General features: G+C 39.7%; 2 protein-coding genes across 14 annotated transcripts in view; one reads left to right on the top strand and one right to left on the bottom strand.

The window, feature by feature from the left end:
- NUFIP1 (nuclear FMR1 interacting protein 1) overlaps positions 1 to 11,514 on the bottom strand; it is a 39,942-nt gene extending 28,428 nt beyond the window's left edge. Inside the window, exons 1-5 of the mRNA XM_023251699.2 lie at positions 11,059 to 11,514; positions 8,939 to 9,021; positions 7,046 to 7,144; positions 6,245 to 6,307; positions 5,386 to 5,462 (exon numbers count right to left, since the gene is read on the bottom strand). Of these exons, the coding sequence (XP_023107467.2) occupies positions 5,386 to 5,462; positions 6,245 to 6,307; positions 7,046 to 7,144; positions 8,939 to 9,021; positions 11,059 to 11,461 (725 nt within the window). The 5' untranslated portion in view covers positions 11,462 to 11,514. The remainder of the gene's footprint in view (positions 1 to 5,385; positions 5,463 to 6,244; positions 6,308 to 7,045; positions 7,145 to 8,938; positions 9,022 to 11,058) is intronic.
- Positions 11,515 to 11,575: 61 nt separating this feature from the next.
- GPALPP1 (GPALPP motifs containing 1) overlaps positions 11,576 to 24,591 on the top strand; it is a 73,378-nt gene continuing 60,362 nt past the window's right edge. For all 13 annotated transcript variants that reach the window (XM_045053306.1, XM_006927303.5, XR_006594888.1 and 10 more), the window contains exons 1-6: positions 11,576 to 11,771; positions 15,199 to 15,331; positions 16,106 to 16,204; positions 18,208 to 18,316; positions 21,814 to 21,945; positions 22,391 to 22,555. In XM_045053306.1, coding sequence (XP_044909241.1) covers positions 11,684 to 11,771; positions 15,199 to 15,331; positions 16,106 to 16,204; positions 18,208 to 18,316; positions 21,814 to 21,945; positions 22,391 to 22,555 — 726 coding nt within the window. In that variant the 5' untranslated portion in view covers positions 11,576 to 11,683. The remainder of the gene's footprint in view (positions 11,772 to 15,198; positions 15,332 to 16,105; positions 16,205 to 18,207; positions 18,317 to 21,813; positions 21,946 to 22,390; positions 22,556 to 24,591) is intronic.

The following is a 24,591-nucleotide window of genomic DNA, read 5'->3' as shown; positions in this document are numbered from 1 at the left end:
ACCTGTTTGGGAGACGCTTAGTAACAGGTCTTGCCGGGACAAAGAGCTCCTAGGAGCAAGAAATGTGGAAATAATCAGAAAATGCATGTTAAGCCCACATTACAGAATCCTAACTGCCACTTTTAAGGAGCTGTTTTTACTGGCATCTTTGTTGGCTAAACTAAATAAAATCAGTTTAACAAATTTATTGAAATTTTATTCTACATAGTCACCTATATAACCAAGAAATGTATGCCTATTGAACATCTAATTTTGCACAACAAGGAACAAGTACTAAGAAAATGACCCAGCCTTCTCATCAGTTAAGTCAGTTCCTTGCAGAGAACACTTCGACGGTGTGATTTTCTTGAGCGGCGCTCAGCACCTGAGCCAGAGCCGACATTTTTGCCAGGTGGCTACAACGAAGGATGAAGGAATAAGGAGCTGAGATATTAACCAGAGGAGCTGAAGCGAAGGGAAGACAGAGAGGATGATGGAAGAAGAAAGTAAAAGGGGTAAGGGATGGGAGGTCTCAACTAGTCCCAGACCAGGCAGAGGTAACAGAGCTGAACAGAATGGAGGTTATGATCAAAGAGGAGTATGCCCAGGGGAGCCTGGCTGGCTCAGTCAGTAGAGCATGTGACTCCTGATTTGGGGGTTGTGAGTTCAAGCCCTACATTGGGTGTAGAGATTACTTAAAAAAAAAAAAAACAAAAAAAAAACACTTTAAAAAAATTAGAAAAGAGGAGTATGCCCAACTTTAAGATTTTCAGGACAAAAAGTCCAGAGAATGACCACAAAAGAGGCTAAAATTGCATGCACAGAGGTGAAGGACACTGGAAATCTGAATATGAAAAGGTACTGAATGAACTATTACAATCTGAGTCTCAAAAAGTCAGGGGAATTCAAAGTATACACACTTCTGTTGGAGCATCAAATATGTCAAGGGCAGGTGGCAAAGGCAGCTGCAACCATCTTGTTAGGAATCACTGGGGAGGGTGTCAGAACTGCAGATATCTGTGTAGACAGATGGCAGGAAACTCAAAAGGAGAGCCAAGGAGCAATCAATCACCTGTGTCCACATCAAGGAGGCCCTACATGTCACAAAATCAAAAAATCACTTTTTGTTCTTGCTTTATCTGACCTTTCCACAGCAAACTACACTGCTACTACTAACCACATCTTCCTTCTTAAAATTCTCCTGTCCACTGGCTTCTGTGACATGTCATGTTCTTAGCTCTCTTCTACCTCTCTGGCTCTCAACTCAGCAGTCTTGTTGGTTTTTATCCTGTTAGGCTGCCTTCTCCTTTCACTCTGTACTCTCTGTCCTCTCTGGGGAGAATGTCTTTACACTTGTAATTTCATGATTTAAAAATATCTATCTCCAGCCCAGTCCAGTCCAAGTCCCAATATCTACGCAACATCTTCAAGTATCTCAGAATCTCCTCATACTGAACAATGTCCAAAATCAGTATCTCCACACCCTCTTCCAGGATTCGCCTCTCAGATTCGCCAAGTTCCTCTCAGGAACTTGGAAGTCTCCTCAAAACCTGTTTCCTCCTCTACCTCACATTCTATCACCAAATAGTGCCCATTTATCTCCCAAATGTTCTGTACCCACCTAGTTCTCTCTGTCTGTAACACTGCCATCTTTCAAGAGCTTCTATCATCTCTTACCTATACTCAAGTCCCTTGAACATGCCAGTCCATCTGGACACTACTCTCTGCCTCCCCTCATCTTTTCCTAGTTAGATCTGAGTTTAGCTCAACTTCCCCTTTGTCAAGGAACACTGCACTCCTCCAGACCAGATTGAGGTCCTTCTCTTACAGGCTGAGAAGGAAGGAAGGATTGTGAGACAGTAAAATAGCTAGACTTGTAGCAGAGAGTCAACGAAGGTGGTGGCCATTAATATAATAGTGGTCTAATATTCCCAAAGTTCATATAATGACTCCGTTTATACACTGACTACAGATAAGAGAACCAAAGCTGACAAATCAGAAACTCATCAGACTTTTCCTACTGACTTAAGTGAACTCAAAACTTGAGAGATTCAACAACTAAGTTTACTTAGTTAACTTCTTAGTTGCTTTATAATCTTTTCTGACTAGCAGCCATTGCTACTCTCCTCAAAAGAATTAAACATTTATGAAAGGGGCTGGCACCACTGAGCTACACTAACTTGCAAATGATCAAAGTCAGGGCTAAGTAGTAAGGGGACTATGTTAGTGTTTTAGCAGTCAGGCCATTTCCACCCCAACTAGCAGGATACAATCTTCAACACTGGTAGCATCAGCTCCTGAAAAACTAAATATCAGACAGAAAGCAGAGTTAACTCCTCTTGTTTTACTATTCCTCTGTGTAAAATAATCAGAAAAACATTAAACCAGGTGACTAAAACGAAGAAGCAAAACAAAACAAAACAAAACAACAAAAAAACCATATACTTGATAAAATGCTTCAAAATTCTTCACCAAGTCAAACTACATCATGGTCCTACTTTGATAATGCAACTGGCTCCCTCATGCCAAGACTGGGTCTTCCTACTCTGCACCACTTAACAGGAATTCAATCAACAACAACAACAAAAAGAAATTCGATCAACAAGCATTTATCCTCCACATACTAAGCTCCAGGCACAGTGCGAAGTGCAGCAGAATCAAAGATGTCCAAGACTAGGGCCAACTATAATAGAAGGCAACACGCGCTACTGTGGTCGTATTAATAAGCTACGTCTTCACAAACGAGGTAGCAAATAGTGCTTTACGTTAGGGCAGGCCATGGACTGGCAGCCAGTCCACACGCTGATGCCAGAGTATACGTCAACTCTGTCGCTCAGCAAAATGTTTAGATCAGCTGCCATCTTTTCCCTAGCAAGATTTTCTGAATAATAAAAGTAATGAATAAATTCACATTCTGGTACAAGTTCCTTAACTTGTTACAGACTAGCACTCTGGCACCACCGAGATAAAGGAAATGAAGACTGAGAAAGAGTGACAAACCAAGTGACATTTAAGACAGTCTTTCAAGATAGTAAGATTCTGCTAAGGAGATAAAGAGAAAAAGGCATTCTAGTATACTCTCTCCGAGAGGCCTAAACTCCTTCGTTTGTGAGCCAAAGATGAGACTGAAATTCTATTAAATCCAAGTCCATGCTGAAGTTTAAAAGTGAGACAGTGAGTGCTGTAGAGAGCATAAGATAACTCTGGGGTGTATTTCATTGGAACATTCAGTCACAACCTCACACCGTACCCAAGGTATGTATCAACCCATGGCTACACTCTACTTGCTTAAAGATTCAATTCTTCTGATTATCCCTTCACCCTCTCCATCTCTGCACACTGTATTAATAACCGACACAACTACACACATCTACTAAATTCTATTTGCTCTCAGTTGGCTCCAAATCTTTATGTTTAGCGGGCTTCCCTCAGAATTACCTCCGAAGCTTTAACGGGCAGTAACTAACTTTTTCACCTAATAGTATAACGTCTGGCACAATACTACAGGTAAGTGGATTTAAACTAAAAACTTAAGACCTGAAGGGGATTATGGTAAGTGAAGTAAGTCAGAAAAAGACAAATACCATATGATCTCACTTATATGTGGAATCTGAAAAATTAAGCAAATTAAATAATAAACAAAAAGTTCCCTATACACATACAGATAACAAACTGATGGTTGCCAGGGGGGAGGTGGGTGGAGGGATGGGTAAAATGAGTGAAGGGGAGTGGGAGATGCAGGCTTCCAAGTATGCAATGACTAAGTCACAGGGCTAAAAGGTACAGCACAGGAATACAGCCAATGGCACTGTAACGGCATTGCATGGCGACAGGTGACAGCTACACTCTGGTGAGCAAAACATATAAACCTGTTTAATCACTACGCTGTACACCTGAAACTAATATAGCATTGTATGTTAACTATGCTCAAATAATTAAAAAAAAAAACAAAAACATGTATTTTAAGAAGTTTAAAAGCGCGACAGTGAGTGCTATATAAAGTGTAAGGTAACTCTAGGGTGTGTTTCACTGGGACATTTACTCAACCTCACACCGTACTCAAGGCAGCTTTAAGGATGATGGTAGTGAAGATAACAAATACCTATAATTTGACTAACATTCTTTTTTTCATAAAGTACACCGTCTCAAATAATTCATTACACATAAAAATGTTGAATTTAAAAATAAACTAAAATCTTAAATTAAGCTGAACAAAGTAAAAATTTGACCCGCCAGTCAAAAGTTTCAAGTATCTTTCTTGACCTTAGAAGAGAACTATCCCCTTTTTCATCTCAGGCTCTCTTCATTTTTTAATGCCAGAAAAACACTGTTTGACTTCAAAATGCGTCTGACCATTCTAAGAGTTCTGCCTTAGCTTCAGCTTCAGGATGATATTATAGTCCTTTCTGAGAAGACAATAAAACAGTGTCCCACTGGGGTTTTTCATAGAATATCCTAGCTAGACATCTAGTAAATGTTCTTCCTTAATAAGCATAAAGCCCTAAGTCACATGGCCAAATTTCTTTTTTTAATTTTTTTTTTCAACGTTTTTTATTTATTTTGGGGACAGAGAGAGACAGAGCATGAACGGGGGAGGGGCAGAGAGAGAGGGAGACACAGAATCGGAAACAGGCTCCAGGCTCCGAGCCATCAGCCCAGAGCCCGACGCGGGGCTCGAACTCACGGACCGCGAGATCGTGACCTGGCTGAAGTCGGACGCTTAACCGACTGCGCCACCCAGGCGCCCCCACATGGCCAAATTTCTTAGACATTACTTAAAGGAAAGAATTCCTGGCCTTTTATAATTAAGGATAAACCCGTGTATCATTGTTGTACTCCCTCTACCTAGCATGCTGCAGTCAGTCAACAAATTTTTGCTGGGGAAAAAAAAAATCAAAGGAAAAACACAGCAAAGCATTATATATTTTTTTAGTAAGAGTACCCACTCATTACTGCCTCGACATTGCACTTCTGACACAGGGGGCATGTAGTAGCTCCCCTCAAAGAGTAGACTACAGTCCCATCATGTAACCAGTCATTTACAAAGAACTCCTATTAGGTTTTCTAAAAACTTATTCAATAATAGCCTCATATAATATAGCTTACTGTCCTATCCCCTAGCACCAACATCATAAGGGAATTCAATGAATCAAAACTACCCTAATAAAACTGTAATGCTTATATTTGAAACATCAAGTAACAATCTCAAAGTCACTGTATACCAACTCGGAAGAACAGCAAAATTAGTCAGTACTAGTCATTTTCAGATGAATATTTGCAATGTTAAAAAACACCAAATTTCCTTTTTCAAATTACTCATTAGAGCCAGAATGGCCATTATTTGGAAGTACTCAGCCTTGACACAGAAGAAAAAATTACATCACTAGTTCTGAACTCTTGACTCACTTCCTTCTTTCTTCCCTCCATCTTGCAATCTCCTCTGGAGTGTCTAACTTGATCTTCTTCATACCAGGAGCATGCATCTAGGGAGAAAAAGCCTGATGAACATCAGGAAGCATATTGTACATGTTTGGGTTTTGGGTTTTTTTTAATCTTTTTTTATTTTTAAGCAGGCTCCACGCCCACGTGGGGCTTGAACTCACAACTCTGAGATCAAGAGTCGCACACTCTACTGACTGAGCCAGCCAGGCCTCCTCACATCGTATGTTTCTGACTAAATTTCAATTATGGGGGATAATGGAGACTCTGTATTCAACATTAAATTTACTAGCAGAGACAAATTTAAAACTAAGTAAGCAGGTTTTATCCACCCATATTATGACTTTCCCTTTAAAGAAAAAGGGATAATTTCTCATGTGTTCAGATTAGTGCAATTGATAAGGAAAAAAGGAGTAATGCAATTTTGGTTACAAAGTAGGTATATCACCCATAACTAATGTCATGTACCCAAATGAATGACCCTCACCCAAAATTGAGGTAGCTAAAGAAATAATGAATACACAGAACGATTTGAAGCAGCATGGCGTAATAAAGCAAGCAAAGAATTTGTGGTCAAGAAACTCAAGTGCAGGAATCAGTTCTAAAGCGCTCGGTAAATCTTTTTTTTTTTTTTTTTAAACGTTAATTCTGGCCAATATTTATCTATTTCACATAGTGGTCTGTGAAGATAAAACTGAATAATACAAAGTACTCCATGTTACTTATTACTAGGCTATGTAAATGAAGAGCTCTGAAGATAACAAATCAATGAATTAAAAAGAACGTGAATTAAAAAAACAAAACAAACATTCACACAAGAACTTACATTTCTCCAATGGAACTGGACAATCTTCTCATGTGCACTGAAAGAACAATCTACCTCAGGACACTGCAAGAGTTTAAAGAAAAAGACTATTCAATGTTTTCTATGTTAATTTTACCCTACTACTGCATATTCAAACATAATCTCACTGAACTACATAGTTATCCCATCTATGTGGGATAGACAGCATCCCAAACTATGTCAATAGCAAAATAAAGAGCACTCCAAACCAGGTTGTATTTAAAAAGGAATGACATTCTCAAAGCATATAGTACAGTAACACATATCATTTACTTCTCTACTTAGTATATACGTGACATCGGCAATGTTATAAAATTTTCTTAACTCCTAAAGTTGAAGAGGCATTCCTATAAACTGAAAAGGAACCTTTCCAAATTAAGAGCATTTTTTTTAAAGTACTTAATAAGGTCCAGACCAACCTTAGAGAGTGATGGGCCATGGCAAATTACACAGTGTGATTAAATGGTCAAGGGCAGCCTTAAAGGGGAAAAAACACACAAAGGTACAAAGAGCAACTGGGGTGAGGCCCAGCACTCTTACCAAGCAGAGGAGGTAGCACTCACAGTTGTCAGACCTCCTTTCTTTACTGCCATCTTGCCTCTTCCTGAAGCGGTAGGCTCCCCACCCTCCAACTGCAAATCCCAGGGTCCCTATCTCAATGTGTCAAGACATCAAATGACATTTCTATGAAAACTGCAAACTTTTAAGGAAAAAAAGCTCAGAATTTCTACCAAATAGACTCATTGTGTTAAAGACACTTCAGGGCAACCAAGAAAAACCTACTTTTGTATGTTCAGACATGTGTTTATCATACTTCTCTTGATTTTTAAAACCACGATCACAGGTATCACAAAAACAGTGAAAAACTGGTTCCTTTCTTTTCTGCAAACAAAAACAAGCATTAGATTTTTGATAAAAAATGTTTACTCAATGATGAAAATATAACTATCCTCTCAGTAGTATGTACTTTCTCACATAATCCCTGTATGTGGGGAAAACTTCTGAATACGTTTCTAATGAAAGGATAATTCTGTTTTGTTTTCTATAGGAAATATATTAGGAAAAACAAGCATTACAAAAAAATTGTTAAATCTGAGTAGAATATAAACTGTGAGTAGATCAAATTGGTAATCTAATTAAGGGCACAGCATATGTCAAAATGGTCTAATCAATACTCATGGTAAAACAGCATTTTGGGGCACCTGGGTGGCTCAGTTAGTTAAACGTCTGACTTCAGCTCAGGTCACAATTTTGAGGTTCATGGGTTCGAGCCCTGCATCGGATTCTGTGCTGACAACTCAGACCCTAGAGCCTGCTTCAGATTCTTTGTCTCCCTCCCTCTCTGCCCCTCCCCCACTCACACTCTAGCTCTCTGTCTCTCAAAGATGAATAAATGTTAAAAATAAAAAAATTAAAAACAAAACAGCATTTCAACTTTTAGGAAAAACAACTATATCAGATTTTTTTAACCCCAAAAAAGAATCACTTAGTAAAGGTCAGTTACTTATTCCCAATTTGCTATTTTTATTCTTAAATTTAAAACAAAAAAATTATTTACAATGAGACTAGGAAATGGCCTTCTATTGTTTAACATTGGGATTATGTTAATATACTTGTACAATATTTTGTTAGTATTAGCTATACAGTTTTCATGTCAAAATGAGGAATACTAATTTCATGCTGTAGACTTTATTCAACTCATTCTAAACTAATGACATTATTTGTTTTCCAGATTTTATTTTTAAGTAATCACCACACCCAACACGGGGTTCAAATTTACAACCCCAAGATCAAGAGTCACATGCTCTACCAACTGAGCCAGTCAGATGCCCTGACACTAATTAATGCACATCTTTAAAACAGACCAGATTTATAAATTTCCTCAGAAAGCAGCCTATTTTAAGATTTGGTCCCTGAAGCACAACAAAGAGTTGATCTTGATTTTTAAAAAACAATAACTTTGTTCCTAAAAATGATAAATATCTACTACTGAAAAGAACTGAAGCAGTACAATGAATTAAGATAAATACATAAATAAGGTAACAATAATAACACAAAAAAATCTTGCCTGAACAATTTCAGACATAACTTCAGGCACAGAGGATAAACTAAATATAAACTATTTTAAATTAACATTAAATTTAATTCATTTTGACACAAGAAGAAGAAACTGCTCTTTTTTCAATCACAGAAGTATTTTTTTCTAAAAGATCCCTGTGTCAAAAAGAAAAAGATAATGAAAAATAAAGAGTTTATGTCATTATAATTTGTTCTTAGCTCCATACTTTCAATTTTATAAGAGAAAGTTTGGACTTCTGTTCTTCTCCCTAAATTCCATCCTTCCCCTTCCAATTTGCTAATATATAAATATTTAGTTCACCAAGGTTTAATTACATTTATATTTACTCATAATCACAATTCTGTTATATTTATTTTTGAAAATATATTGAAATGAATTCAACGTTTTCTCTTTCTACAATTTCTCCATTTACTTCTCAAAAAGATTTTGCTTAAAGTTTTTACTTAAGGCTAAGATCTTTAAAGATCCTATTATAGCAAGGCCCCACTGTGTCAATAATGGATGCAAAACAGTGAAACAGTTACATTAGAAACGCAAGGCATGAAACAGTGACATAGGGACCGAAGTGTCCCATTCAAGAATATCTTTAAAAATACCTTTTTCTTCTGTTTTCTACTGGGAGGGAAGTTGACGTCAGTGAACTTTGCATCATATTTTCGTGGAAAATAAGAACGCTTAACTAAGAAACAAAAAGAAATCCATAAATATTTGCGACTATACAATTTTTTAAATTTTTATTTGCTCTATGATGTCACAAATACTTGGGTAGAAACTACCTCTTCTAGGAAGAAAAGTAGTTCAAGCAAACTAACAAAGATTAAGACTAGTCTACCAAATAAATATTTTTCAAATGAACACATAATTGGTAAGATTAGATGTCCATACAATGCTTCAAAGGCATCAAAGAAAGGAATGGCTACTCTAACCTTGATGACATTTCTTGTTATTTCAAACATTAGAAATGTAAACAATACTATCCCAATACAGCTTTTCACCATCAATTTTATACCAGGAAAACAACCTTGTGAAATACATTTTCTCTCAAATTCTTCTTTCTTATGGCTGTGATCTTCTTATGGCTGTGATCCAGCTCTGAAACCCTGATCCTTCACCTAGATTACTTTGACAGCCTCCCAGACTGTCTTCCAGTTCCTAAGCCCTCTCTTCCAATAGGCACTGTGCACTGACACCACCGAAAAATAATCCTCCAATGGTCACAAGCTTGCTGGAAAATCTACGAATGACTTCCCAGAATCCTTCAATGAGACGCCGGTATCTTTTCTCATGCTACTCTTCCCCCATACCCTCCACTTACTCGGCTTCAGTCGCAACAGAAAGTGCAATCTTTAGAACTCACCTTGTACTCACACCTCTTCGCCCCGACTTACAAAAGTATCTCTTCCAAAATCCTAAACATCTCCCAAGACACTTCTTCCAAAAACCTTCCCCAACTTCCTCCACACTCTGAAATCACCTTTCATACGCCTCCAACACCAGTCATGCTGTGTTGTGGTTATTATTTATGAACCCATCTCACCTGTCTCAGGACCGTCTCAGGCGCATTCATATTCCCAGCATTTGGCACACAGTAAAGGCTGATTTGGCATCGAGTTAATGTAAAATAATCTCAGGCAGAGTTGGAGAAGGTTTTAAGTAAACAATCTCATGGCTTTAAATACGATCTGTATGCAGATGACACCCAAATTCACAGCTCTAGCCACAAATCTCCCCTGAAAGCACAAACTAACAGCTTATTTGATATATCTTCTTGACATGTATTCCAAACTGAACTCCTGGTCTTTCTTCCAAATCTGTTCAATCCACATCTTTCTGCTTGACTGGCAAAAAACTAAGTTATTCTTGTCTTGAGTTTACCTCACAGCCTGCAAATCGTGTTGGCCCAAACCTACCTTCAAAACAGATCCAGAATCCAACACTTCTCATCACCTCCAGAGCTCCGCCCTGGTCCAAGTCCCCAGTATCTCTCACTTGAATAACTGCAATAGCTTCCTAACTCATCTCCTTTTAAGTCAATTCCCATGAGTAGCCACATTAATCCTTCTAAAACATAAATTATGCCACTCCCCCGCACTATCCTTATCACAAGAGTAAATAGTCAAAATCCCATCGTCTACAAGGCCCTAGCAGGTCTGTCCTCTTCCCCAGTCTTCTACAATTCGACCCCAGGATTGCTCCCCTCTAGCCACAGTGGCTTCCATTCTGATCTATAGCACCTGCCTCAAGCTCTTTGCACTTGATGTTCATTCTGCCTGCATCCTATTCCCCCAGCGGTCCCCATAGCTCTGATCACTCACCTCCTTGAAGGCTCTGCTCAAATGTCACCTTCATTATGACTGACACTGACAATTACACCAGAACTACCTATCGCCTTCTTTGCTTTCTCTCTCTAGGTAGCACTCACTGTCTTCTAATACACACTGCTTTTTTTTTTTTTAATTCTGTCTCCACCAGGAAATGTTAAGCTACATAAAAATAGGGATTTTTCTATGTTTCGTTCACTGCTATATTCCCAGTTCCTCAGCGGCTAAACAGACTGAACAATCAGAGCAAACATTCCGGTCAAATTGTGAGACCTTAACTGACGAGACCCCCAAGAGTGCAGGGCAGAATCAAAAGTAGAGAAAGGGAAAAGTGGGAAAGGGAAGAAGGGAAGAAGAAAAGTAAAGGGGCGGTAAGGAAAAGAGTAATAGCCTACCCGGAGTGTTCTGATATCCAGGAAAAACACCAGGAGACTGTCTCCAGTACCACGATGTAGAAGCCTGGAAATTCCAGGAAGGCTGGCCGTTGAGTTGAGGCTGAGAATCAAGGGGGGACTGGGCGTCGAAGGGAGGCTGCGCCCCGGGAAGAATCTGGGCGTCGAAGGGAGGAGGCGCCTCGGGGAGAGCCTGGGCTTCCTGGGGGTGCTGCTCCCCTGAGGAAGGCTCTGATCCTCGTACGGGAGGCGACGACGAAGGCGGTGGTGGCGGCGGCAGCATTGCCCAGAACATCCAGTTGTCGGACAGTGAAGCAGTGTCTCTCAGAGGCCCCAACGTGGGGGTCAGCTCGGATGCTGGAAGCCACCCGTTAGAAGTCACGAAACCACCAGCAGGCTCAGCCATGCCTCCAGCCAGGTAGAGAACCTAGCATGCGAATATGGAGCAAGCTTTATGCGTCACTTCCGGTCTCGTGAATTACAGGACTCTGCCAACCACGGGCCGCTACGTCATTGGTCGGCGCCGGAAAAACTTCCTGCCGTTTGCGGCGGATCCCGGGCTGCCTTTTGGGTAGGTTTGACGCTGCGTGGATAGGGTTGTAGGCTAGACCGGTGTCCGCCACCGCGGATGGCGAGGGATCTGATCGGGCCGGCGCTGCCGCCCGGCTTCAAGGCTCGCGGGACAGCAGAGGACGAGGAGCGAGACCCCAGCCCTGGTAAGCGGCCGGCGTGTACGCTGCCCGCCAGGCCTGTCCGCCCCTTTTCTGGCCCGGTCCCACTCTCGGAATTGAGATCTAAGGCCTGAAACGGTGGAGCAGTGGCAAGTGGGCGAGGAGGACCGGAGCTAACTTTGCTTCTCTAGCGGTAGCGGTAGCGGGGAGGTGGCGCTGGAACGGGGCGAGGCGGGGGGGGATGGTAATCATTGTAATAAAGATGTATTCCCATGTAACGGTTAACGGGCCGGACCCTGTGCCAAACGATCGATACACATTGTCATTTAATCCTCCTAGAAACCGTATGAAGTAAAGATGATCATTTCCATGTTATAAACGGGAACACTGAAGCCCAGGCTGTTGCCCGTATCACACGGCTGGTAAATGGTGGAGCCCAATTTAGAACACAGCCAGTGCTCCTAACCTCTGTGCCATATTGCCTTCTGACGAGCAGTGTTCATGGCTCTTGCAGGGGATGCTTTGCTCCTTAACCCCCGACCTGCCTTCCTAGCCTCTCCTCCTGACATTGTACCTGACACACACAGCCCAGTATTGAACTAGTTCAGTACTGCGCAGTTTCTAAATTCTCTAGGAGCTTTCTGGCCCCACTCTGCATTTTTTGACATACCTGACGAACTCCTACCCCATCCTCCGAGGCCCAACTTCAGTGTCAGCGAAGGCTTCAGTGAAGCATTTCCAAACTCTCCCAAGCATTGTCATGCCCTCTTTTTCCCCCACAGGGTTTTCTTCCACTTAGTTACATCATATATTTAATACACTTTTTTGAATAACTTGTCAGCATATCTGCTTGCACCATTATGGTATGGTCTTCTAGCCTTAATATGGTATTTGCCAAATAAATGCTTTATAGACTCTTCATGCATTTCTATCTCCTTTAATGTTTGCTCTACCTTTTAGTGAATACATGTTGCATTCCTTTTGAAATTTTTGGATCACTGGATATGTCTACATTCAGCTTTAGTACATACTGCTAAAATCAGTCTTCTGTTCATTTTTCCACTGATCTGTCTTTCCTTACTGGCCTGTTGAGTTCTTTGTTGTTTTTGTTGTTGTTGAGTTCTTTATGTAGTCTGGACAAGTCATTTTTTCAGTTATGCATGTTGCAAATATCTCCTCTGATTCTGTGGCTTGCCTTTTCCCTCTCATTTGTATGTGTTGATGAACAGAAGTTTTTAATTTCAGTACATTCTGATTTTTAGTTTTTCTTCTTTTATGGTTAGAGCTTTTTGTACCCTATTTAAGTAGTCTTTGCCTCTTCTGAGGTTACAGAGTTATTCTCCTTTGTTTTATCCTGCAAGCATTACTGTTTTATCTTTCACGTTTATATTTGCAGTCCATCTGGAGTTGATACTTGTATATGGTGTGAGGTAGGGGTGAAGATTTATTTTTTTCCTCATAGGTTTCTAATTGATCCATCACCCTCCCTTCCATACTGCACTGTAATGTCACTTTCTTTGTAAATCATGTGACCACAAATGTGCATCTAGTTTTTTTCTTTTTCATTCTGGTAGAATACACATAACATTTACCATCTTAACCACCTTTAAGCGTACAGTTCATCACTAAGTACATTGACATTGTGCAACCATCACCACTATCCATTTCCAGAATGCTTTTCTTCTTGCAAAATTGAAATTCTGTACTCATTAAACAGTAAGTCCCTGTTCCTGTTCCCATTTCCCCCAGTTCCTGGAAGCCACCATTCTACTTTCTGTCTCTGTAAATTTAACTACTCTAGGTCTCTCAGATAAGTGGAATCATACAGTATCTATCTTCTTGTGACTGGCATTTTCACTTAACGTAACGTCTTTGGAGTTCATCCATGTTGTAGCATGCACCAGAATTTCTCTCAGGTGGGGGATTCTTGAACCCAGTCTGATATCTGTCCTGTGTTCCTCATACTCAGCTACCCTCCTGAAAGAGATCATTGAGTTTGGAAGAGGGAGTGAGCACACAGGTCTGAGACGGAACAAATTAACTTTACTCAAATACCTTGGAATATTGAATGCTGGGAAATGTTCCCTGAGATCATGTCATTAGAAAACTCGGGGAGAGGGGTGTGGAGATGTTTTCTCAGGACCAGTCCACGTACTCCAGATGCTGCCTTATGGAAAATAGGTGGAGCCTTCGCTATTTTGACTCCAACTTCAGACTCTGCAATGACCATGACCTCCACGAATTTCAGCTGCATTTCTTTTTTGTTTTTAATTTTTTTTTTCAACGTTTATTTATTTTTGGGACAGAGAGAGACAGAGCATGAACGGGGGAGGGGCAGAGAGAGAGAGGGAGACACAGAATCGGAAACAGGCTCCAGGCTCTGAGCCATCAGCCCAGAGCCCGATGCGGGGCTCGAACTCACGGACCACGAGATCGTGACCTGGCTGAAGTCGGATGCTTAACCGACTGCGCCACCCAGGCGCCCCTCAGCTGCATTTCTAATCACACACTGGACTCTGTTCTATCTCTGAAAACTTAAATTCAAGTTTCTTTCTCAGCAAGAACCCCTTATCATTCTCATTCAGTTATTCTTGTTAGACTTTGTTGTTGTTGTTGTTGTTGTTGTTGTTGTTGTTGTTGTTTAACCTCATTGAGCTCTGCAGACCCTGCCTTCTATCCTTTTTGGCCTCCTCCTTTTAATTGCTTCTGCCCCTATTTGACTTAGACCTCACAGTCCATCAATTCATCCATTCTCTTGCAATGTTTTCAGCTGCCTTACCCATTCAGTATTCTGTTAAACTCATCTGGCAAAAACCCAGCTCTAGATCATTCCAAATGTTTACCTTCTCATGAGCCTACATCCAGCCTTCCAAATGCTGCTAGAAAAAACTTCACAGCTCCACAGGCTAATGTTACGAAAAATTAGTCTCCTCCCTAATTGGGTTCTCAGCTGTGCCCAGCAGTCCTCGGACAGTTTCCCCATGCAGTTCTCTCCCTAATCTCAACCATGGTTTTTTAAAAGCCTCTTTTTCTTCCTCAGACTGTCTTTCCCTCTACTTCACTGGAAAAGTAAATGCCATCTTAAAAAAACTAACTATTTTCTGCACTATGCCTGAAAACTTCACTGAATCTTTGCTCAGCTTTTTTGTCTTCCCTGTGATTACAATAGAAAAGGTGCACTACCTTCTTCTAAGGCTAGTCCTTCCATTTTTAATCTGAGTCCCTTCCCCTATTTGTTTTGTGCACAAAACAGGAACAAATGAGATAAAAGTTCATAATAAGTAATAGCCAGCGAGTGCTGGGAAGATGTATCATGTAAGAAAATATAAAATGTATACTTTTATAAAAATAGAAAATAAAGTATAAAGTGTTGGCTAAGGGGTTCATTGAAACATTTTATGCATAATTGCACAGTTATGCATAATTGCAACAATTATGACCAATTGTGACTTAAACAAGAAATTTCCTATAGTTGCAGGACCAGCTTTACCCCCTAATTATAAAAGCAGTAGCTCAGAGTCATCAGACAGTGATGAGGACAGTAGTTCATTGTACGAAGAAGGAAATCAAGAATCTGAAGAAGATGACTCTGGTCCAAGTGCAAGGTCAGTCACTTAAATAAACCAAGCTTCAAACCTAGTATACTTTGACTGGAACAGATAGTCAGGAATGCCATATCTGTATTTTTATAGCACAGGAAGAAATCGTTTCATATGGCATTTCGTCAGGAACTACACCTTCTAGAAGGAAATTTATTGTAGTAGATAGTTGTGGAGACATCTAGGATTTCAATTAAATTCTTATCTAAAAGATTTTTTCTTAAGGTATTACTGAAGTGTCTAAATACATATTCTAGATGAGCCATAGGATTTCTTTTAGAAATTATTTATGCAGTGTACGGTTTTTGCTTAAGTAAATGAATGATTTCCTTCTAACTACCCTTCCTTGCCATGGGTCCATGTAAAGAAAAGTGGAATTTTTGTTTAGTATTGGGTAGCAAGGGTTTTTTGATGTGTTTTAAAGATAAGACAGAACTAGCAACTTAAAACCTTCCTGCATGAGATAAAAAGCTAGCGTCAAACTTTTTGCTCAAAAACATTCAGCAAGTAGACTCTTTGAAACCTCAGTAAAGTGGAATCTTTAACGCTATAGAAAATATAGAAAACTACTGCCATAGAAAATATGGCGCTGTTTTAGGCCAAAAATAAATTCCAGGAAAATGTTGATATAAGATCAACTGTGGTGTCCATTTGTTCTCATTGGGCAAGATGAATTTATTGTTTCAGTGTTCATACAACTAGTTGGAGTTAATGCTTCCTTTAAAACTTAAAATTCTCTGTGAAAAAAATTTGCGTAACGTTGTGCTACTGTGTTTTTAGAAAACAGAGGAGAACTCAGGATGATGACGATGATGATGAAGGGTTTTTTGGACCAGCTCTTCCTCCCGGATTTAAAAAGCAGGATGATTCTCCTCCAAGGTGACAATGTGTAGTGTTTCAGGCCAGTCTTTTCCAACTATTTCAGTAGGTGTTTGTTGATTCAATAAAGCACTGTCCAAAGTTGTTTTTTAACTTACAGATTTATAGAACATTTGAAACGCATAGGGGAAAGTAACTGTTTCCTCTAACAAAAATGATTATTTACATGCCTATAAACACTTCTGTAGTTTATAAAAAACCTCCACATCCCTTAGTTGATGTTCACAAGAGTGCTCTGTGATAGACTGAGTGCAGCATTATCCCTCTTCGCCCTTTTCTTAAATAGATAAGGTTGCACATATAGTAAGCAGTAGGCCTGGGACTGGAATCCTGGTATTTACCTTTAAAATTAGATGCTTTCTTAGTTATTTGGTGACAGAAAGAACAATTCCTGTGTGCCACGTTAAACAATTTGACTAACTTCTCTGTACCTCAGAATTGCCATCTGAAAAATAAGATAACAACACGTACCTTTCAAAATTGTGATGATTGAGATTTCATATTTACATACATGCACATACGTGTATGTGCGTGTGTGTGTGTGTGTGTGTGTGTGTGTGTGCCTCTTACATGATGCCTGGCCCCAGGTAAGCATATAGTAAGTTTTGATTGCTATCTTCTCAGAATTAAAGTTTTTAATGCTGAATACATAATTGCACACCACCTTGTTTATAATTCAGAGCACTGTTACCAGTATGCAAGAACAAGTCAAAAAGACTTGTATATTTTAATGTGGTTTTTTTATTTATTTTTGAGACAAAGAGCGTGAGTGGGGGAGGGGCAGAGAGAGAGGGAGACACAGAATCCGAAGCAGGCTCCAGGCTCCTAACTGACAGCACAGAGCCCAACGCAGGGCTCGAACTCACAAACTGCGTGATCGTGACCGAGCCGACGTCGGATGCTTAACAGACTGAGCCACCCAGGCGCCCCAACTATCGTATATTTTATATTCAAACTTTACAATCCTATCTATCAGCTCCAATTTTCATGTTAACTTTGGACCTTTTGGAAATAAGGCTAGACTCTCTGCTGCCTGACTTTGTATGCCACCAAGCCGAGAATAATCTTTAAAGGGTCATCTAAAAAACAAAGACCGGCATGCCTAAGAGACCCATATATATATGGCCCTCAAAGCCTAAAATGTCCTCTCTGGCCTTTTACAGAAAATTTGCTAACCACTGGGTCATAACATTCCTTTCAAGAAAGCACATTATTAGAAGTACAGCAACGTCTTTCTTGAGAGTTGTATTTGGCTGTTCAATGGCCAGGATCAGAACCCAGACCTTCTGAGTCAGTACCAATTTTCCTCTGCTAGGAAGCCTGTCTGTGAGGCTCTGATTGCACACAGTGCAACCTGGAAAAGTCAGCTTAGGACTTCATTGCCATCTTGCTTGTTAATACTGGTACAGCGACATCTCTGGGGAAAACACTGGTATGAAAGAAAGAATTAAGAAACGTAAAGTATGAAAGAGAGTAGAAAATATCTTGTCTCTGTTATTTTTTCCCTGAAGTAAGGCTTTCTCTTTGTAAGCCCCAGATTTTAGGCACTTCTCCCATTTGGACTGATGTCAGTCCCCTCAGAAATGTAGCAATAGGTCACCTTGAAAGAAAATGAACTTTGGCATCGAGGAGACCAGGGTTCAAACGCCAGCACTGACACTTGCTAGTTTGTGGTGTCCTTGGGCCTTATTTTGCTCACCCAGAAAATGGAACGACTTAGGGGTTGTTTGAAGGAAACAGAAATACATCACTGCCATTGAGAATTACTGGTTCAGTATCTTAGCATTGACTAACAAATAGAAAATAAAAATGAGAAAATTGTATTTTTTTAAGATACTATAGAAAAATACTAGGTTATAAAATACAAAAAATATGTTACATGAAATTCTCATCTTCAACATTTGTTAGTATTTGGTTTTTTTTTTTTCTTTTTTGTGAACGCTTATTCTAAAAACTGCTTTTGAAAATCAGGGAGAATGTTAAAGGTACATTTTATTTTTCAGGCCTATAATAGGTCCTGCATTACCACCTGGTTTTATTAAATCTACTCAGAAAAGTGACAAAGGCCGAGATGATCCAGGACAACAAGTGTCATCATATTTCAACTATGAGGTTTGGAAATTTTTTGATTAAAGCATAAGATGTAACAAACTCAAGACTTTGCAGAGTAATAACTATGTAATCATTTGGCTCAAATGTAACTAATAACACAGTCACACAGTTGCATCCACATTAATCTAGGATTGTAAGGTATACTAAATCAGAAGCTTGTCACAGAACTGAGATGTTATAAAAAAATAACAAGGCAGTTACATGTTGACAGAATGTGATCTATTCATGCTTCTCATCCTTGAAGGCAATGTTTACAGTGCCAGAAAATACAACATGATGAAAAGTTTAAGGAACCATGGTGATTTGACCTGAAAAAAAGACAGCTGAGGAATTTTTTGATAATGGTCTACCTTGAAATTAGTTCTTATCCATCCATCTCTGGTGCCTGTATTTAACAAAGCTGGTGGTTAAATGATTTTATGAAAAGATAGGTCAATGATTTTAGAGTCAAGTATGAAAGCTGTTTTCTTGTTAGAGGCCTGGTCCTTACCAATAGCTGAGATTTGTAGAGTACTTTGTAATTTGTAATGCTTTTTCCCCATATATGGATATTATTTTCTCTGCAACCTTATGAAATAGATATTATCCGCCATCTGACAGATACTAAAAACCAGAGAAATTTGGTAACTTACCCAAGATTGCACACTTTGCACTAATGAAAGCCAAAGCTTAAACCCAGTTCTTTTTTGTTTCTTTTTAAGTTTTTTATTTTTAAAGATTTACTTTTAAGTAATCTCTACACTCTACAAGGGACTCAAACTCACAACCCCAAGATCAAAAGTTGCTTGCTCTCGGGGCGCCTGGGTGTCTCAGTCAGTTAAGCACCGACTTCAGCTCAGGTCATGATCTCACAGTCCGTGAGTTCGAGCCCCGCATCAGGCTCTGTGCTGACAGCTCAGAGCCTGGAGCCTGCTTCGGATTCTGTGTCTCCCTGTCTCTCTGCCCCTCCCCTGCTCATGCTCTGTCTCAAAAATAAATTAAAAAAAAAAAATTTAAAAAGTGGTGTTTTTTTTTAATAAAAAAAAAAGAGTTGTTTGCTCTCCTGACCGAGCCAGCCAGGTGCCCCTTATGCCCAGTTCTTAATGCTTTAGATCACCTGTTCAGTCTGTTATTCTGTAGTAACTTCCTGGATGTTCATCTCTGTTGAGAACTGAGCAGTTACACTGTGGCTGTTACCAAGGAAAATATAATGCAGTGGTTAAGACCATGAACTTCAGAGTGATTTACTCCTTCCTTCAACAGCTACTTAGAGAGTACCTGCTACAGTGTATGAAGCACATGGTCATAGGAATGAGTCTGTCAACAAGTCTAGTTCCTCCCACCTTCAAAAGACATCCACAGTCCAACCATTTCTGCTCCTCCCCTAGTCTAAGTCAAATCATAGTTCATCTGTTTATCGGTCTTGATATTTTAAACCTTGTTTTTCTGTTACCTCCTCTCAACACGGCAGCTAGAGCCTGGGTAAAATGAAGTCAGATTGTGTCACTCACACTCAGAACTATCACACTGCTCCTCCTCTCTCTACATAAAGCCAAACCCTGGGGCACCTGGCTGGCTCCATAGAGCGTGCGACTCTTGATTGTGGTGTCGTGAGCTTGAGCCCCATGTGAAACGTAGAGATTACTTAAGAAAAATGAAAAATAAAAACAATAAAAAAACAGAGCCATTACACTGTGCTGACAGCTCAGAGCCTGGAGCCTGCTTCGGATTCTGTCTCCCTCTCTCTCTGCTCTTCCCCCACTCATGCTCTGTCTCTCTCTCCTTCAAAAGTAAATAAATATTTTTTTAATTAAATAAACATTAAAAAAAATTTTTTTAATAAAATTGAAACTAGAGCCCTACACATTGTAATGTCTCCTTGAGCTCCGTGATTTTCTCTCTTAACGTCAATCTGACCACACTGTGCTCCTTGCTGTACCTCCTCACTTACGCCCAGCAGGCTCCTGCCCCTGACTGTTCTTTCCTGCAAAGTCTCCCCAGAGTGGTCTTCCCCTAGATATCTATGTGACTTGCCTCTCAGAGCTTCCGTGTTGGGCTGGAATGTCACCTTAGTGAGGTCGTTTCTGACCTCCTAGCTCAAAATTACTATCTCCTCTTCCCTTTACTCGTCTCTCCTTCCGGCCTTTAATTCTCTCCATAGCATCTGTCAGCACCTCAGATACCATCTGTTACTGCTTCTTTCTGTTTATTGTTGACCTCTCCCCACTGGAATGTTGAGGACGGAGATTTTGTCTTCTCCCTAGGGGCATTCGGAAGTATTTGTTGAATGAATGAGTACGTTAGACATAGTCCCAGATAATCACACTAATCAACCTGCAGGGTAGTGGGGAATATGGACATTACACAAACATCTAACATTATGAGTGATTCAAAAGGTGAGACAAGGGGCGCCTGGGTGGCTCAGTTGGTTGATCATCCGACTTCGGCTCAGGTCATGATCTCACCATCCATGAGTTTGAGCCCCGCATCGGGCTCTGTGCTGATAGCTCAGAGTCTGGAGCCTGTTTCAGATTCTGTGTCTCCCTCTCTCTGACCCTCCCCCATTCATGCTCTCTCTGTCTCAAAAATAAATAAACGTTAACAAAATTTAAAAAAAAAAAAAAAGGATGAGACAAAATACTATGGAACCATGACAGGGGAATCTCAACTAACCTAAAGAAATGAGAAAAAGTCTTTGTCTCTGAGAAAATGTCTAAACTGAAGACTGATGAGTTGGAGATGTCTCAGCAAAGAGGGCAGGAGAAATTGTTCCAGAAAGCATAGATAGCTTATTTGAAGAGAAAGCAATGTAGAGAGGAGGAAAGTTAGGGCTTTAGAAGTTCAGTGTGAGGGTACCCGGGTGGCTCAGTCAGTTAAGCACCCGACTTCGGCTCAGGTCATGATCTCGCAGTTTGTGGGTTTGAGCCTCGTGTTGGGCTCTGTACTAAAAGCTCAGAGCCTGGAGCCTGCTTCAGATCCTGTGTCTGTCTCTCTCTCTCTGCCCCCCCCCCCGACTCACTCTCCAAAAATATAAACATTAAAAAAAAATTTTTTTTTTCAAAAGTCCAGTGTGGTTGGAGGGAAGAGAACAGGAGAGAGAAGGCAAGAGCCATTGGCGCCTGGGTGAGCTTAGTTTCATGTCAGTATCATGCAGGTTGTTATCCTTGTCTTAGAGGGTTGTTGGTGAGGATTAAGTCAGAACATTTTCAACTTATAATAGCTCTCGTCATTGTTGTTACTCTTAACACCTTCACTACTGATACCATCAGAGTATTTTTTTCTATAATTCATTTATTTTTTTATAATTTACATCCAAGTTAGTTAGCACATGGTGCAACAATGATTTTAGGCGAGGAAAAGGTCCTCATTGCTCAGTGATCAGCCAGCAATACATTGTTTGCGTTTTTGTCTTATTGTCTCTAAGTAATCCGTTGCAGTGAAATTTTAAGTATTTTAGGATCATTTTCTATAACCTATGGCTCTGCTCCTGGTTTAAAGGCAATGTCTTATTTCAAAAGGAAACGGATAGCAGTGAAGATGAGGACATTGTTGGACCCATGCCTGCAAAAGGACCAGTTAACTACAGCGTCACGACAGAGTTTGAAAAAAGGGCCCAGAGAATGAAAGAAAAACTGACCAGAGGAGATGATGTAAGTTTTAAATATACTATACTCTGAGAAATTGGCTAAATGGATTAAAAATCTAAATTTTAAAATCGAGATGAAAGAAAATATGCATTATGTATATAAGTAATATAAACAAATAATAATATGATATAATTAATAATATAAATAAAATATATGCAATATGTATATAAAGAAAACTTAGGAGCAAGGTAATCTAGAAGCTGTAAAAGGAAAAGACTGGCAAATTTGCCTATTTAAAAATTTCTGTGTGGCAAAAGATAACAAAGTCAAAAGAACAATAAATTGGATGAGGTAATTGTAACATATATGACAAAATATAATCCTTTATATTAAATTCTTTCTCTTAAAGCCTCAATTGAGAAACATGACCACTTATACAGTATCTTACAAACACTTTCTGGGCTACTTTTTTTTTTTTTGACTGTTTGATTTTTTACTTCTCTTAAAGAATTCATCCAAACCAATTACAAGAGAGTCATGGATGACTGAGCTTCCTCCAGAAATGAAAGACTTTGGTCTCGGGCCCAGAACTTTTAAGAGACGAGCCGATGAGAAATCTGGGGATCGATCGGTCTGGACAGACACCCCAGCTGACAGGGAGAGGAGAGCTAAGGTGAGAGAGCTTGTTTGTGCTTGTATTTCTGCCCATGTTGGCTGTATTTTGAAAACATAGAAGGCATGATGATTTAAAGGTACTATTTTTAAATTATGATTCCAAAGGGAAAATACAGATTTCTCCCTGAAAGAAAATAAGGACAGTGACACCAATTGCTTGCGATTTCCCAATGAATTATCTCATTTAAATCTCAAGAAAACCCAGAGATCTGGACTTACTGACTTCATTTTATAGAGGGAAAAACTAACTTTTATGAGGTCCACTTTTCTGGAATTAGAGGGCTGATTAGTAATGAATAATAATTCTATTCTAGACCTTTCTATAATTCTAAATTCTCTAGTTCTTATACACCATCATACTGTCTCCATGAAACTAAAGCCACGGGTTCCCCTAGGTTAAATGATACATAGAGATTCTCCCACAAAATGGCCTTACTTCAGGTGCACTATGTTTTGTGTTACTGTCAAAATAGGCAAGAAATGCTTTCATCGATAGTGCTGAATACTATATGATCTCCCTTCTGTGCAGAATCTAAAAAAACAAACCAGAAAAAAAAAAAAAAGTCATGGATATAGAGAATAGACTGGTGGTTGCCTGGAGGTAGGGGGAGGCAAAATGGAGGAAGTAAATAAAACTCATGGGGACATATGTACAGCATGGTAACTATACTTAGTAATACTGTATCGCGTATTTGAAATTAGCTAGGAGAGTGGATCTTGAAAGTCCTCATCACAAATGGAATAAATGTTGGTAGCTGTATATGGTGATGGATGTTGACTTATTTTGATTATTTTACAATATATAACAAATACTGAATCATGTTGTACACCTGAAACTAATAAAATGTTTCATCAGTTATACCTCAGTTTTTAAAAAAAGAAACGCTTTCATTAGTGCGTTAAATAATTTGCTAAAAAAGAAAAGAAGTTTGGATAGAATGCATTATTGACTCTGCTTTTTACAAAATCTTCCATTATAAATTAGGAATTGAACCGCTGTGGGGCACCTGGGTGGCTCAGTCGGTTAAGCGTCCAACTTCGGCTCAGGTCATGATCTCGTGGTTCGTGAGTTCGAGCCCCGCGTCAAGCTCTGTGCTGACAGCTCAGAGCCTGGAGCCTGTTTCAGATTCTGTGTCTTCCTCTCTCTCTGACCCTCCCCTGTTCATGCTCTGTCTCTCTCTGTCTCAAAAATAAATAAACGTTAAAAAAAAAAAATTAAAAAAAGGAATTGAACCATTGTAAATTAGAAATACCCCCAGCACTACTTCTTAAATTTACCCCATCCGAAGGTTTTTACTCCCTTTAATTCAAATTTGAATGCTTGAGTAATTGGCACCCGAAGGCTACAGCTTTCCAGTTTTGACTTCCATAGTTCCACACTTCATTCATTCCTCTACTCTGTTTATCTTCTCCATCAGTACCAAGAATTATGAGACCTTCTCTTTTCATTCTGTAACTATAAATTGAATACCTTCTCTGCCAGGCATTCAGTTTGGTTGTAGGTAATAGCAAAATGGAAAAGCTTTGTTTTTTTTCTCAAGCTTATTTATTTTGAGAGAGAGAGAGAATGAGAGAACACATGTGCACACAAGTAGGGAAGGAGCAGAAAGAGAAAGAGAGAGAGAGAGAGAGAGAGAGAGAGAGAGAGAGAATCCCAAATAGGATCCAGGCTGGCACCCAGAGCCCTATGCAGGCTCGATCTTAAAAACCATGAGATCATGACCTGAGCCGAAATCAAGAGTCAGACACCTAACTAACTGAACCACCCTGGTGCCCTGGAAAAGCTTCTTATGGAGTTTTCATTTTAGTGGAGAATTGGTTATAAAATACCCCATGTTACCCTTTTTTTTTTTTTTAATGTTTATTTATTTTTGAGAGAGAGAGAGGGACAGAGCATGTGCAGGGAAGGCCCAGAGAGAGAGACACAGAATTCGAAGCAGGCTCCAGGCTCTGAGCTGTCAGCACAGAGCCCGATGTAGGGTTCAGACCTACAAACTGTGAGATCATGACCTGAGCTGAAGTCGAATGCCTAAC

The sequence above is a fragment of the Felis catus genome, chromosome A1, assembly GCF_018350175.1.
Source record: "Felis catus isolate Fca126 chromosome A1, F.catus_Fca126_mat1.0, whole genome shotgun sequence".
Lineage (NCBI taxonomy): Eukaryota > Metazoa > Chordata > Mammalia > Carnivora > Felidae > Felis > Felis catus.
The sequence above is the reverse complement of the archived record's forward strand: the minus strand, read 5'-3'. Positions and strand labels throughout refer to the sequence as shown.